We start from the raw sequence: 16,109 nt of genomic DNA on the forward strand, positions 1-16,109 counted from the left end.
ATGTGATTGTCTTACAGTCACTATAGCAAAAGGTTTTGCCAAAACCACAAATTTACACAGAAGCCATGGAACCTTACACCGACAGAAATACAAGGACAGCTGCCTGGCAACTGTCTGTTCAATGACTCTTGTTAACCACGGTGGCTAAGGGTTATTGTTTCTCAAGCCCTGTCTTTGGACCTCCCCCTGGCCTGGACTTGTTTGAGCACACTCATAGCTTAGCGTGGAACATATATTCCCACTACGATCTTCAGATTGATGCAGGGCTGGGCTCAACATCCTCTGGTCTTCATAACGCTCAGGGCTGTACCTTACTGTGACTGCAAATGCATTTATTCCGCAGGCAAATTGCTGTATTTGTTTAATAAGCAGTTTCCCCAGGAAACTCAGAGAAAGTTAATAGAAGCCTTTTTGCACCTATTCTGAACCTGTTCGTTTTAGAGGTTCTTTAAAACGCTTTGAAACATGTCATTTTCCTACATCAAGCAAGCTAAGTCCACTTAGAAGAACTAGGAACCGCAGTCTCCACCAATACTAGCAAAGAAGCAGTGGGAAGTCTACATGAGGCTCTCCTCCCCCAAGTTTCTTGTGTAATGAGAACTGGAGACCACAGTAGGGAAAATGGCCGGCCTCTTGATCCTTGGGCTCCTTGGAACCTCACTCAACTTTGTTATGTAAGATTCTCAGCCTGGATTTGCATCTCTTGAGACTGTGGTGTTCGTTTCAGAGGCTGGCTGGCCTGGGCCATGCTGGAAGACCTCCAAGATACCCTTTCTTAGATGTCATATTTGTCCTCCCAACTGTAGGCACTCGTATCTGTTGTCATATCAACAGAGCCATGTGACAAGCATGGTGCTTTACCTGAGGCTTTGAAACCACCGAAAGTTCACCATAATTTGCCAAACACAGAACTTCCCATTGTAGACTCCATTAATAAGTGCATCCTCTGGCAACATTCACAGTGTTACTGAAAACCACGTCTTGAAGATGTGTGGTCACAAGATACTTTTCGAGAACCCTGACAGCACAAAGCAATGGGTGGTTAATTCAAGCATGGTAAATTCGAGAGTTTGGTCAACTAAATGAATCCACCAAACTATTTTCCGACCATGCAAGGACGACACATACTAATATTTTTTCAGACATATTACAGTAACCTGAGTAGCTTGAATTAAGATCAAAAATGTCAAAAGAAAAGGTATATATGTGGATAAATGAATGCAATGAACTCTAATAATAGATGGTTTATTGGGAACCCTCATAACATTTTTCAAAAGAACTTGACAGCTTTTATTTTAATAAGACAGAGTGAAGAGGAAATGGCTTAAAAGATGTCATTAATCTTTTATTTAACTAAGTACTGCCCTTCATTTTGAAGGAAATGATACAATTTCAAACTAGAACCTCCTCCTCAAGAAGTGGTAAAAGAAAATCGATTTAACATACAATCTCCAACAAAATTAAAAGTTTCTACCATTTGCTGGGAAATCAAACGCCTGTGGAGTGTGTATCCTGATGGTGATTCTCCACAGGCCACAGATTTATAACCAAGAACAAAACAACAATGAAAAGATGAATAACACAGTCAACCTTATCATTATCCTGATTTTTAAACAATTCACAAAACAAAATCTAAGCTTCCAAACAAATCCATTGGGTGACTATGATCACGCTCCATTTTACTTTGCTTTTCAAAAATGGCTAGACAAGCACATACCATCAAGAGTCTTCAACACAGTAGATCCATTTTAAGAAAAAGAAAAAAGGAAAACAAGTAGTCCTTAAATTTTCTTATCTTTCCATAGTATATGTCATATAAAATTAAAGTTTTGCTTCCAAAAAATATGTTTTCACGTGGTTGTTCTTGTCCAATGGTGCCATGAGGCCCGAAGCACCAAAGCTTTGAGAGGCTTTAACCACTGAACCATTTTCATAAAAACTAAAAATCTTCTTCAAGCTCTGGAATAAAGTCCTCTGCTAGACACTGTACTGCTACAAAGTCATTTTAAATTAAATGTGGGATAAAGGCTACAAAAGTACCAGTTCTTTCCATAGAAAAAGTTGGCTTAGCTGAAGTTGTAGGCCCCTCTGACATACATACGCAGTCTCAATAAAATATTTGCTCGGGTAAGAAAATAGAATTTGTCTGGTGTTTTTTAGTATGTGTTCCGCAGGGTCCTGCTTGTTTATCCTTTCCACAGCTTCAGAAGAACACTGAAATCAATATTTCTTTCCTTCAAAGAGCGTCCACAATTCACAGTACAAAATAGTTCTATGTCTTATTCCTACGGAGAAACAAAAATTATTAAATACACTTTTGTTTTCTAAAGTGCCAGGTGTAGCCATTGCCAGGACATTAAAAGAAAAAACGAAAATGATTTCCCCACAACACTGCCGTCTTCAAAACAGACATGACACTCTTCTTAGAGTCCTAAGTTGATGACACTTTACTTCAAACCAGAGGTTGGTTCTCAACCTTCCTAATGCTGTGTGACCCTTCAATACAGTTCCTCACATGGTGGTGACCCCTAACCATAACATTACTTCATTGCCATATCATAACCTGAATCTTGCTACCCTTACGCATCATGATGTAAACATCTGGTATACAGGATATCTGGGATGTGCCCCAAAGGTTGAGAACCGCGGCTAGAGACCTTCTAAGAAACTTCCAATGGGACAGCTCTTTCTAAGTACAACATATTTGCCACCATTGGTACCCAGCTGAATTGTTGGCAGCACAAATCACCTGGAAGTAAGAACGCTACAGGTGGGATGGATCTTATGCATTCTTCCTTTGGAGCTGGCCATGCGTTAAGACAAACCACCTGCTACACTGCGTGTGAACAGACTTTCTTCGTGGGGTGGGGCCAGGGTGGTGGTGGTGGGGGCGAAGAAGGTAAGGATGGATGGAAGGAGACAGAGTTTGCTATCTCACAGCTTCTGGGGACAGTTGTTCTGACCCCCCCCCCCCGTTGTCCACATAGTGGGCACCAATTTTCACTTCCATTAACCCAAATCTGTTAGACATGGGAGGGCTTACTGTGTTTATCTTGCTCGGCCGTTCCAAGAACACGACCACAGAAACAGACAGACAGCCATGCGAACACAATAACCAGATGCGCATTTCCAGTTAGAAAATGATCTTACCCCAATGTCCTAAACCAAGGTTAGTGTATAGCTCATCTTTAACATTCAAAGGAATAAGGACTTGTTTGGTAGTCACCATGACAGCAGGAAATGCCTGAAGTGTCTTTATAATAAAAGTTTCATGCTGAACTTCTATGAAGATCTAGGCTTAAAAAAAAATAGGCTCTCGACTTTTATGTCTGAAAAGCCTGATTTGGAGACTCCTCAAGCAATGGCCACGGCTTCAGGGCACTCAAGCAAGAGTCTGTCCCGATGGCTAAGAACTGGGTCACAAATGACTTGTCCAGTCAGGTACAAGGACTGTGGGAGGCAGGGAAGGCCATCAAATGGTTAAATGCTCTCAGCTTTTCAGAGCAGCTGACAGGCAGCCCATAATCACTCTGTGGTCAAAGGCCTGCCCACAGTTCAGGGCACAGGCTGCAGCAGTCTTAAAGCCGTGTACTAAAGTGCATGAGTTAGCTTGTGGGAGCCCATTCCCTATGAGGGGATGCCAGGCTCAGTCTTAACCCAGGGGGGGAGGGGCTTGGTCCTGCCCCAACTGAATGTGCCAGGCTTTGACTCCCCATGGAAGCCCTTACCTGTTGGGAGGAGTGGATGGGGGGTGGGGTGGGGGAGGTCAGGGAGTGGGGTCGGGGGAAGGGGGGAGAACTTTGGTTGGAATGCAAAGTGAAATAAAACAAAATCAATTTAATTTTTTAAAAAGTGCATGAAGCTCGGCAGCAGACCCAACTGCTACCCAATTGGTGGTCAGTCGCCACCACCAACACATTCCACCATCACCAACCTACGTTTGGGACCATACTCACGTCCACCACTCTTAATCAAGAAAGGGCTCTGAATGGGATGTTCTCCAAGCCACAAAGAAACTGGGTCCATGAGACAAGACTTTGCACCTTTGAATTGGACAGCATCAGTCATGGATGGCAAAGTGAACCTAACCCTACTACAGCAGTTGTCTGAAACCTAGGATTTCCCGCCAGGCAGAACAAAGCCACTGGGAGGAAGGAGGAGGCCCAAGAAGAGAAAAATAAAAAGCAAAAAGAACCCAGGGTCCCGCTGTATTTTTACAGGGTTCCTCTCACCATTCAGCCAGGGCATAAAGAGAGACTTAATTCTTGCCAGGGCATCGCTGGCCAACTCCCTAGAGGATATTTTATGGGGTGGCACAAGCCAACCCCATCTGTGACCTGGAGATGAGCACGCCAAGCAGGTTTAATTAGATCACAGACACAAAGGGCTATTTGCCTCCCTTGATAACACCGCCATAGCTCTACAGTCCACAACAGCAGGCCAAAACCAGAATCCTCTTTCTGGCTGGACTTTGACAATGATTTACTTGTAACCGAGGGGGATGCGGGGGTTGGGAGCCAGGGACTCCGCTTAGAGCCAGCATCCCAAGAGGGGGTATTTGGGGATGGGGAGGAGGGAGGTAGTAGAGTTAGTTTGTAGCCCTTAGCCTGAGTTTGCTAAAGTATTGGTTGCACTTAATTAATACAGGGCTGTTTGGTTTCGGTCTGCTGCTCCCAGATCTTGTGGTTTTAGCAGCCCTGTGCCCGGGGAATCCCATAAATCACTCCACCCTCTATGATCCCAAGCACCACAGGCTCAGCGGGGGAACCAGATAAGCAGCTCTTCCAGCTGCCCCGCCCCCAATCCCCTCTGGCCTTTGTACCCAGCGTCCTCCAAGCTGAAAGTAGGGAGGGACACAGAGAGGACGGAGGACAAACGCAGGGCATACATAGGAGGTGCTCTGAAATCCCCCAAGCCTGCTTGCATAGGAAGGGTTGAATTTCGCCCCGGATCTGTCAGGGTTGAAACTCCAAGCAAGTTCACACTTTACCTCACCTCAGAAAAAAAAGAAATGCAGAGACTGCGGGGACAGGAAGAAAATGTTCCCCACGGCCACCCACCAGGCAAAAGTGCTCCTACCTGCTCCCTCTGTCCCCTTCCTCCTCCCCTGTCCAAAGTCGGCTGTGCATCGCACCAACTCTGCGTTTTCCAAAAGGCCCAGGAATAGCAAATGGGGCCCAGGTGAAGGGGGTGTGGGTGGGGAGGAAGGGGGCGCAGCCGTTGCAAACAGCTCCCTTCAGCGGCTCAGAGCCCAGGTTAAGTATCAGTGCACCACCGAGTCTCCATCCTCTTCCTCGGAGCCCGCTGCAGGGGGGCGCAGGGGAGACGGTGTAGTCCGAGCCGCCTCGCTGTCGCCCTCATCCGGCTCAGCCGGGTGCAGGTGCGTGGCGAGCTCCTGCAGCACCGCCGCGCGTCCGATTTGGTCGTTGCGCCGCTTCTCCATGATCAAGTCCTCCAGGCTCTGGAACTCGAGAGTGTGGCTGCGCTGAGCCGAGAGCTGAATCTGCAGACGGTAAGGCTGCTTGCCGATGCGCAGCTCGCCACCGATCTTGAACTCGCGCTTGCCATAGCGGCACCAGGCGGCAAAGCTCTCCGAGTTGCGCCAGCTCAGCTCGCGCTCCTTGGCGCCCACGTGCGCCAGCGCGTTGCGCACCACAGCGCTGGGGCTCAGGGGCTTGTAGCGATACAGATCGTTGACCACGCGGCCACGCCGACCCTGGCTGGCGTCGGTGAGGAAGCTGTTGCTCACCTCCAGGCGGTGCAGGTGCACTACCTGGAAATTGCCCACATAGACAGCCCAGTGCGGGTACTGCGCCTGCGACACGAACTCCACGAGGTCGCCCGGGCTGCACTTGTTGAGCAGGTTCTCGGGTGTGTAGGTGCTTAGCGCCGCCGACCCCGGCGCGAAGCTTTTCTGATAGATGCACTCGTCGCGATAAAACACCGAGCATTCCACCTCGTGCTGCCGCGGGTCATAGGGCTGCGGCGGGGGCAAAGGGGCCCGGTCCCCGGAGTCCGGCAAAGCTCCGCCATCAGACCCCTGGGGCGGTGGCTGCGGCTCCACATCCTCGTCGTCATTGGAGAAAATATAAGAGACTCCTATGCGGGGCCCATCGTCTCGGTCCACGCCGGTCGGGTCGGCCGTGGGAACTTCCTTGTAACTTAGGTGGGTCAATTTCTCCACCTGATTGCCCATCACGCTGTGGACACTCGTTCACAGGACTGCCAGGGGAGAAAGCGAAACCACCACCAGAGTCATTGGCACCGGTCCCGGGGCAGGGGCTGAAGCCACCTGTTGGAAAGAGGAGGCAAGCAAAACGTATTTGTAGGTGCCACTCAAGGGAACGACGTTTTGTTCTGCAAAGAGAACGGGTGGGGGACGAGCACCTGGAGCCATTTTAGGGGGAGTCTGGGGGGGGCGAGCTTCCTCGCGTTTCTCCACCTCTAGGGTAACCATTACCGGAGACATGGTCGCTCCAGCCGCTAGCCATCACCTGGCCCCGGCCAGAGCCCGTTGCATCAGCTGCGCCTACAGCTTCCGCCCTCGCCCTACCTGCCAACCCTGGGCAGGAGGGGGGGGAAGGAAACAGAAACTTTATTCCGATTCCCGTCTCTTTCCTAACTTCCCCTCCCACTCCGGGTCCTGACTAGCCCTGGCACTAGCCCACAAAGCCTGCACCCCCAGGAACCGGAGAGGCTCCCGCGGCGTGGCCGTGGCAGGTGAGCCACCGCACCTGGCTCACCTGCGACAAGTCCCTGCTGCGGCTCGCCGGCCCCTCCCCCGCGCGCCAGCCTTGGGGTTCGGATTACCTGCGCCGACTCACTCGCCGAGCGGTGAAAGCCCTAGGGGAGCGGGAGGGGCGCCCTGCCGCACCCTGGGACTTCTAGGGCGAGTTTGCAGGTGTGGGCTCCGCAGTGCCTCCTCTCCCAGCGCGGACCGGGGCGAAGCCAGGCAGCGGGGAAGGACGCATTTCTCCCCTTCCCGCCCCGCGCGCGGCTGCGTAGCGCCCCAAGAATGGAAGCCGGGGGCGGGGTGGGGGGGGCAATGCCTGTTCGCGCTCGCTGCCGTGCAACCCGTCGCGCAGATCCCCCGGAAGGTGGAGCACGAAGAGGAAAGCAGAACGAGGTAGCTGGGCTCCCCGGGGTCCGCAGCTCCCGTTCGGGCCGGGCGAGCAACAAGCGCCGGAGCGGGAGGGACGGGATTGTAGATCCGGCTCCGGGCTCCCGGGCGGGAGCGCAGCCCTTGGCATTTAAAGAGACAGACGCTGGCTCCGGGAGCACGGGTCTTGCTTGCACCAGGCTTCGCCTCCCGGAGCCCCGCCTCCGCCTCCGCCCCGCCCACTCGGGCTGCGCCGCCCTGCCCGGGCCACGCCCCCTCCGTAGTGGGTTTAAATCCCGCTGGTAACTAGGGTACCCACCGCTGCTACCGGCTTCCTGCACCGCCCAAGTCCGCCTGCCTTCCTGTTGGGGATCTGAGAAGTTGGAAGTTAAATGCCACCTGGAAGTAGAGAAACGCGAGAGGCCAGAATAATTAGTAATTCTTCCTCTTCGCCTTCCATTGAGGGAGGGACTGCCTTTTATTATGCAGAACGTATCTGTGACCTAAGGATTCTGTCTATGGTGCAACTGCTCGAGAAACATCTCAGCAGGGACGTGTTTCCAGAACAAGTAACATTTTGGGACAATAGAAAACAGTTTTTTTTTCAGAAAGAGGAAACAGTATGAAGCAGTTACTGGCCGGCTCCCAAGGCCCATCGTGATACGAAGTGTCCCTTCAAGTGAAGCCAAAGTTAATTTCGTAGACTTCTTTGTTTCCAGATTTTGTTTTGTTTTGTTTTTTAATTTAGTGGTGAGAGAAAGCATTCAGGAACTGAATGGGGGTTTAGAACTGCTTAATTGTCCTTAAATTAGAAACCAATTAGCAAAAGCCCCTGGTGAATATATTTCCTTCCCCCTGGCTTAGAGGGAAGTGGCAGCCCTATTGCTAATAAACCTCCACAAGAAGACACTTTTCCTCCTGCTGGGTTCCTGTCTCTACCCCAGGCCTAAACTACTAAAGTGATCTCTTTTTTTTTTCTTTCAAATAATAGGTCAGAAAGGCTGGTGTAGAATCTTTGGTGCCACTCACAATGGAAAAGCTTAGGAAACACCCAACCCAGTTAGTTCACAGTGCAACTCAAGACCTGTGCCTTCTTTTCCAGTGACCACATTTTTCCAAGTAACATTATTTATTCACTCAGTGTATACCAACCCATGGAAACAGGAACACACTAACACTACCATGATGCAGTTTAGTTTGAGAAGGCAAACAAAAATCAATGTACTTATGTACCTTTAAGCCCGAGCAATCAATATTGTGAGGGCTGTGATGGAAGTTAGGCCTTCAGCAAGCCTAAGATCACAGTATGAGCTAGACCAAAGGAGAGATTTGTGTATCTCCTGAAGATTTAATTTCAATATTTTCTGACTGACTGCAGGTGTTTGTGGTTAGGAGAGCGGTTCTTAGAGCGTTGCATAACATGTTCCAGGGGTCTCTCTTCCTACCATGGGAGCACAGAGGGATGAGTGTTCCTCTTAGAACTTGTCTGTTGAATGGGGAAAGCTCCGGTCAGATACTGTGGGCCAGTTTGGATGGCTTGGCTGGAGATGGAATATATATAGAAGATAACAGTTACATAGTAGACTCCTGTCAGCACTCTGGGGTCAAGGCCTAATGGGTGAGAGAGCTGGACTTCATGACTCTTGTTCTCTTATTATCACAGTAGAGGTTCAGTTACTCAGCTGACTGACTATAAAGTCCAGAGGTAACAGACATCACGTCATCTTTTTTGATAGTCATTCAGTTAATAAGTGTTTAGAAGATGGCGGAGGGAAAATTTGCCATAGACCAAAGATTACTTCCTAAGGGCTGAAAATAGTTCCATGATAGAGTGCTTGCCTAGAATGTAGGAAGCCCTGGGTTTGATCTCTCTCTCTCTCTCTCTCTCTCTCTCTCTCTCTCTCTCTCTCTCTCTCTCTCTCTCTCTCACACACACACACACACACACACACACACACACATACACACACACACACACAAAGAGAAAAGGAAAGAAGAAAAAAATAAACAATGTCTTGGTTTTATGTGGTAATCAGCATGTGATACCTTAAAAAAGGCGTTGTTCAAATAATTATTTAATATAATTGAGATTATCAGATGTATTGGGGAAAAAAAATCGCAGGATAGAAACCCATCAGACCCATTACCCGGAACAGAAAGCAACAGAAAGACAGAGCTGAGGTGACTCGCAGCAGTTCGCAACCTGTGGGTCACAACCCCACTGGTGGTCAGATGTTCCTTTCACAGGGGTCCCATGTCAGATAGCCTGCGTAGGCAGAAATTCTCATTGTCATTTATAACAGTAGCAAAATTCCAGTTATGAGATAGCAAGGAGCATGGCTAGGGGGCCGCAGCATTAAGAAGCTTGAGAGCCACTGCTTCAAAACTATGGCAGTGGGGAGCGGCTGCCTTACAAAGATGTGCTCTGTGGCTGCCTCCACTCCTGTCCTGTCACCTCGCCTGCTGAGGTCTCCTACCTGGCCCTAGAAGTCTCTTTGCTGACTCCATTTTCCATACAACATACATACACCTCATACCTTATCACTTGATCACGTATAATTCAGCTCATGATTCTATGTTATTTCTCATTGTTTTCTAATTCATGTGTTTACTACTTATCAGTTTTTTATTTGTGGTACAGAAGATTGAACCTAGCCCCTTTTGGTTTTGTTTTGTTTTGCTTTTGTTTTTCTGTTTGTCTGTTTTTTTTTTGTTTGTTTGTTTTTTTGGGTTTTGGGTTTTTTTGTTTTTGTTTTTTTGAGACAGGGTTTCTCTGAGTGGTCCTGGCTGTATTGGAAATCTCTCTGTAGAGCAAGCTGTCCTTGAACTCACAGAGATCCACCTGCCTCCTGAGTACTGGGACTAAAGGTCTGTGCCTCCACCACCCAGCAGGCCCATACTTTTTAATCTCTTATTTTAAAAGAGACACGAGTATATGACATTTAACAGATACTGGAGTGTTCCCTTTTATCCAGCTAATATCAGCTACTGTAGCATTTTTCTCTTAAATGGAGGAGTGTGATTGTTTGAATGTGTTTGGCCCCTATAAGCCCATAGGCACTATTAGATGTAGCTTTGTTGGAGTAGGTATGGCCTTGTTGGAGGAAATGCGTCACTGTGGAGGTAGGCTTTGAAGTCTGATATATGCTCAAGCCACGCCCAGTGTCTCAGACTACTTCCTGTTGCCTTCTGGTCAAGATGTAAAAACTCAGGGCTGGAAAGATGGCTCAGTGGTTAAGAGCACTCACTGACTGTTCTTCCAGAGGACCTGGGTTCAATTCCCAGCACCCACGTGGCAGCTCACAACTGTAATTCCAGTTCCAGCAGACCCGACTCCCATGGCAAACCAACAATGCGCATTAAAAAAAAAAGATGCAAGAACTCTCAGCTCCCTCTCCAGCACCATGTCTGCCTGTGGGCTGCCATGCTTCCTGCCATAATGATAATTAACTAAACCTCTGAACTGTAAGCCAGGCGCCTCAACTAAATGTTTTCCTTTGTAAGAGTTGCCATGGGCATGGCGTACATTCACAGCAATAGAACACTAAGACAAGGAGGTGTGGGATAAATAAACAGATACCTGAGATCAGGTCTGTGAGAGTGTGAAGCAGCGTCCTGGGATGGAATCGCTATAGTGGAAAGAATGAGTGACAGGGAAGTGGACTGCTTTATAACAGATATCAAAGGGGACCCCCAGAAACTGAAACTTGGGCTGAGACGGGCAAGAGGAGAAGGGTTGGCCTTGGTCTCCTCTCCAGAAGGAAGACTGAAAGCAAACGCCAGAGGTAGGCTGCAGCCAGGGTGTTCGGGGAAGGGAAAAAACAAGACTGAGCCCAGGCAGGGCTGGGAGATACTGATAGAGACAGACAAGCCTAGGGTCTCAGCTTGTCCCTCAGGCCACCCAGGCCTGTAGAGCAGGAAAGGAAGCAGGTGCTGTGGGTGACCCAGACGTGAGAAGGAGATAAAACCTCACGAGCAAAAATGGAGTCAGTGAAGACCCCCTCATAAGTGGCCATTGGGTTTGCATTTGGGTTTGCTGCAGGACTTTGTGAGTTTATCATTCAACAGAGTAACACAAACTTCATGTTCTCCACACATGAAATAAAAGACAAGTTGTGCTGAATGCCAGCTAGTCACTCTCAGAGTTCCTGTCGAAGCCACTGAGAATCGACCTTTCAACCCTACGAGGCCTGGAGTCAGACACAGCAAGCAGGGTGAGCGATTGCACTGAAAAGCATGATTCCAAGAATGTACACAACGGGGATCTGTGAACTATATGGTTAGGCAATCTAGACTTCTGCCTGTCCCCAGGCCGGGCCTCAGGCTTACAGACATGATAGCATTTCCTGAAAATCAGCTTTCTCTACACCACTGGACATCTCAACCCCCTAGTCTGATCTCTACCTGTCTTCCCTGAGGGGCCATCTTGGAAAGTGAGCAGTGTGGCAGAGTGGAGCCGATAACTTGTCATTCCTTGTGTTTGCCTTGTTAGAGTTGTCTCCTCTCCATGCTGGGCCCAGTTTCTCAGCTTTTCCTGCGGGGCTGACTATCTCTGTCTAACTGGAGATGTTCACGGGAAAGCTACGTGCAGAAGCAGCCTGTAAATCCTAAAGGTCGTGTGCACGCTGGCCATGGCTCACCAGCCATGTAAAAACCAGACTCTATGTAAGGAGTAGAGGGACAACCACCTGCTGTGAGCTTCATTGTGCTAAGTCTCCACGCAATCCCGATGTTTGTGTCTCCCCAGCAAGCATGCTAAGTCCACAGGAAGTGTGAGTCACACTCATTATCAAGGAAGAGGTCTGAGGAGGTCGGATTCACGTACGAACCTGACTGCTTCTGTGTCTGCTTTTCACACTGAATCAAACATTGGGGTAGGGCTGGAAGGCCCCCATCCTGTGTGTGTTTGTTTGGCCCGACACCAGCAGATCGGAGGGACTTGGTTTGAGCTCTGAACATTTCCTGACCAAAGCCAATGGCGGCAGAGGCCATCTTGGGTGTCTCCCTTGTCTCGGTCATTGGCCTCCCTGAACCTAGAGCTGTCGGGAGAGCTGAGTTGGGCACGATGCATGCAGGGATGGGTAAGAGTGGGCAGAGAAAGCAGGAGAGCTGGGTATTCAGAGACCTCACGGTTAATAGGCCTAATGAGGGCAGAGACAGAGTCCTCCAACCAAAGAGTCTATGCTTTGAACGCTCGTTCTGGGACTTTTGCTTTTAAATACCATTCTCTGGGATAGGTAATAGTTGCTGCGCCCACCTCACCTTTGAGAGCTACCGACTGACAACTGTGTTCCTTCACCTCCCAAACCAGCCAGATCTGGGCCACGAAGTCAGCATAGGCCCGCTCCCCACCCATACAACCTCCAGATTAAGGAAAGAAGTACCAGAGAGTTTCTGTTTCATTTTTCTCACATCACCAGATCAGACTCTTTCCAGGCACTCCTCTGTATATGGACAGGGATAAGGAGGAGGACCTTGGAGAAGAGGCGAGGAAGTGCACCAGAGGGCTGGACCCTCGAGCCCCCCAAACTCCGGTCCATGTATTTCTGCTGAGACAGAAGAGATGGAGAAGAGGCCCCCCAGCAGGCCCACTGCTTCAGGGGGCCCTGTGATCATATCGTCAATGTTGCTGAAAGTGTGATTTGTGCTCAGAGGCTAAGCTTGCAGCCGGGCTCCTGCAGGAGCCTCATGAAAGATGCATTCCACCAGGCGGTTCCAGGGGAGAGACTGGCTTAAATTACAGCTCTCTGAATCCAAATATTGGCATATCTGCAAATCCAAATGTGAGGATTAGAAAAAAAACCCTAAATTCCAAGAATCTTATTCTGCACTTCTTGGGTACAAAAGGGAGGATGAGATACTCAAAAAGGAAAGGGTGTCAATAGTCAGGGGCTTCGGGGCGCACACCCCATCTCCCGTTCCATTTTTCTTCCCTTGAGCGTTCTTCATGCTTCAAGGCTGTGACACAAAGTAAAAGCATTTGCTCGGCGTGACACTCTTCACGACACATAGGGCAGGGTGCCCAGCATGTGGGACACAGGAGGACTCAGCAGTCTACAGGACCAATCCCTAACTACCCTCCTCAGTCCACTTTCCTGGCCCGGGACAAAGGCTTCCCACGGATCAGTAACTGTGCAACCATCATTCACAAGCCAGCAGGGCCTGGGATCTGGCACCGCTGTGAGGGAAGCCAAGTTATTTCAGTGCTTAAAATCCTCACATGACTCCCCATCTGTCTTGGAGAGGGGCGAGGAGTTCCCACCATAATCTCCAAGGCCCCCGACTAGCTTCTTTCCATCACCTCAAGACATAAGATGGCCTTTCATTACCATGGCAAGTACACTTGTCTCTCAGAATGTAAGCTTGTCACATGCCTTCCGCCTGGAGTACTCACCGTTACAGTCTTCATTACGATGACAGCGTCCTGATATATTATTTATCATATATGATATATTATATATATGATATGTTACATATCATCCCTGATGATATTGTTTGAAAACCCCCAGCGTCTTCCCATACCTGCCTTGCAGTGACTTAGATGTCCTTGCGAGGACCCCTGTGTCTGTGGCTTGGTCATGAGTACAGAGGTAGTGACATCTTTAAAATGTGAGACCTCACCGGGCGTTGGTGGCACATGCCTTTAATCCAGCACTCGGGAGGCAGAGGCAGGCGGATCTGTGAGTTCGAGGCCATCCTGGTCTACGAAGCGAGTTCCAGGAAAGCCTCCAAAACAATACAGAGAAACCCTGCCTCGAAAAACAAAAAACAAACAAAAAAAATGCGAGACCTCCTCAAAGGTGTTTAGATCATTGGTTGCACTTTCAGTGGAAGGAAATATGGTAGTTCTGGGTTCCTGGTTCATTTCCAAGAATGCACGGTGTTAGAAAAGGGCAGGTCTGAACTCAGAATCTCTCTCTGTGTGCCTTCCTGCCTCACCATGTGATCTCTCTCCTGCACAAGCTACAGCTCTTGTGGTGTCATCTACCATGAGGCACGTGCCAAGCAGAAGTGGGTACCATGCTCTACCTCCTCTAAAACAGTAAAAAACCTTTGTGTTCCTAAGTCCCCAGCCTTGGGTGTTTTGTTACAACTGGAGGAATGGAGAATCTTGCTCTCTCACTGTTCTATTGTACATTGCTTAACCTTCTTACTCTCTTGCTTTCGCTACTTTGTATAACTCAGTAACTTTATTCCATAGTTGTAAGAACACGGAGCAAGGTGGTGCCTTTGGTAGATTCCATGGCAAGTGAGGGACAAACAGTCAGTGAGAGACAGAGACCTGCAGACATAAGGGTTATTGGGGGAAGGCGAAGGAGTAAGGGAAGAGAAGAGAGAAGAGGAGAGAGAGAAAGAGAGAAAGAGAGAGGCCAGAGGAAAGGCAGAAAGAGAGAGGAAGTGGGCGGAGCTTGCCTCTTAAGGGACCTTTGTACCAGCTTACAGAGCCAGGGTACTGCCTGCAAGGCCAGGTCCCCAAGGGGCGGGGCCCGGTTTGCATTTGCCTGCATGATAACCTATGTCATCCCTCACATAGTATAAGCTGGAACGTTATTGATCCTTGTATTGTTTACTGGGGTACCTCCAAAATCCTGGAAAAGTTCTTGGTATGCTCTAGACCCAGTAAACTATAGGTGAATGAATAACAGAAAGTACCCTTAGGGGTCATCTCTATTCATCTCCACAGCAATCTTCACGGGATGACTTCTTTTCAGTGTACAGAGGGAACACCGATTCTACGATTTACCAAGTGCCTATACTGTGACCAGCACAATAGTCTAGACATTTGGGCTTTAGACAGGTCTTTGAATTGGATGCAGGTACATTGAGGAAATATAACCCTGTGCCACCTTGCATGGTATCCATTAGTCAGGTATAGCTACTGGGTATCCGACTTGAAATGTGTCCCTGATGCATGGTGAGCAGTGAATTCTAAGATGTAGTAGGTCAAACCAAACAAAACAGCAAACTTTTACTTTGTATATTTATTGCATGTTGAAATGGTGATAATTAGGTTTTAGGTTACGCAGAATATATTACCAAAATCAATATCATCTGCTTCTTTCCCCTTTGAAAATGTGGCTGCTATAAAAATGTAGATTATGTCTGTGGTCGTTGTGTGTTGGGCTGCATTCCTCCAGCTATTTTCATTGCTCTCCTGTGTTTGCCTCCAAGGGCATTCTCCTCAGACTCCAGAAAAGGATGGCGCCCTTGTCCTTCCTATCAGAACCACAATGCATAGAATGTGCCAGGTTCCAAAGGTACCAAAATGCCTGCTGAAATCAGTTCTGATCTTTATAACAGCATCGGATAAGAAAGTGTGTGGGGTGGGCTGGGGAGTTATAGACACAGAAAGTTACTTCTCACAGTTCTGTATCAGAGATCTGAAATGGGATGTGTGTTGGTTAGTTTGGGTCTGTTTGTCTTTTTGTCTACTTGACACAAGCTATGTTAATCTGGGAAGATAAGAAACCTCACTTGGGAAAACACCTTCATTTGACTGGCCTGCGTGCAAATCCATTTGGGCGTTTTCTTGAGTAATGGTTGATGTTGATGGTGCCACCCCTCAGCAGGTAGTCCTGGGTTGTGTAAGAGAGCAAACTGGGCAACCCATGAGGCTCAGTCCAGTAAGCAATTCCTCTATAACGGTGATTCTTAACCTGTGGGGATCATATGTCAGATATCCTACATATGAGATATTTACATTATGGTTCATAACCATAGCAAAATTACACTTCTGAAGTAGCAATGAAATCATTTTATGGTTGGGAGTCATCACCACGTGAGGAAACTGTACAAGGGTCGCAGCATTAGGAAGGGTGAGAACCTCTCTCTATGGCCTCCAGGTTCCTACCTCGAGTTGCTACACTGACTTCCCTTTAGGACAGACCGTCATCAGAATGGGTAAACCAAGTCAGCCCTTTCTGGTGTTTTACCCCAGCAATAGAAATCAAAGTAGGACAGGGAGCCAGCATGGCAGGGTTCCAGTGAGGGTCGTCTTCTGGGTTGCGGG

The 16,109-nt window shown here is 48.6% G+C and overlaps 1 protein-coding gene across 2 annotated transcripts; it reads right to left on the reverse strand.

Moving 5' to 3' along the window:
- Positions 1–1,229: 1,229 nt before the first annotated feature.
- Lratd2 (LRAT domain containing 2) lies at positions 1,230–7,316 on the reverse strand. 2 transcript variants are annotated; one of them, XM_005078684.4, is made up of 3 exons: positions 6,811–7,316; positions 5,080–6,292; positions 1,230–2,285 (listed from the first exon to the last, which is right to left on the reverse strand). In XM_005078684.4, the coding sequence occupies exon 2, from the start codon at positions 6,194–6,196 to the stop codon at positions 5,264–5,266; it is 933 nt and encodes a 310-aa protein (XP_005078741.1). In that variant the 5' UTR covers positions 6,197–6,292; positions 6,811–7,316; the 3' UTR covers positions 1,230–2,285; positions 5,080–5,263. The 2 variants fall into 2 exon arrangements, with proteins under 2 accessions (XP_005078741.1, XP_021087832.1); XM_021232173.2 differs by having other exon boundaries at positions 6,744–7,316.
- Between the last annotated feature and the right edge of the window lie 8,793 nt (positions 7,317–16,109).

This window comes from Mesocricetus auratus, unplaced genomic scaffold (assembly GCF_017639785.1).
Source record: "Mesocricetus auratus isolate SY011 unplaced genomic scaffold, BCM_Maur_2.0 Super-Scaffold_100023, whole genome shotgun sequence".
Taxonomy (NCBI): domain Eukaryota; kingdom Metazoa; phylum Chordata; class Mammalia; order Rodentia; family Cricetidae; genus Mesocricetus; species Mesocricetus auratus.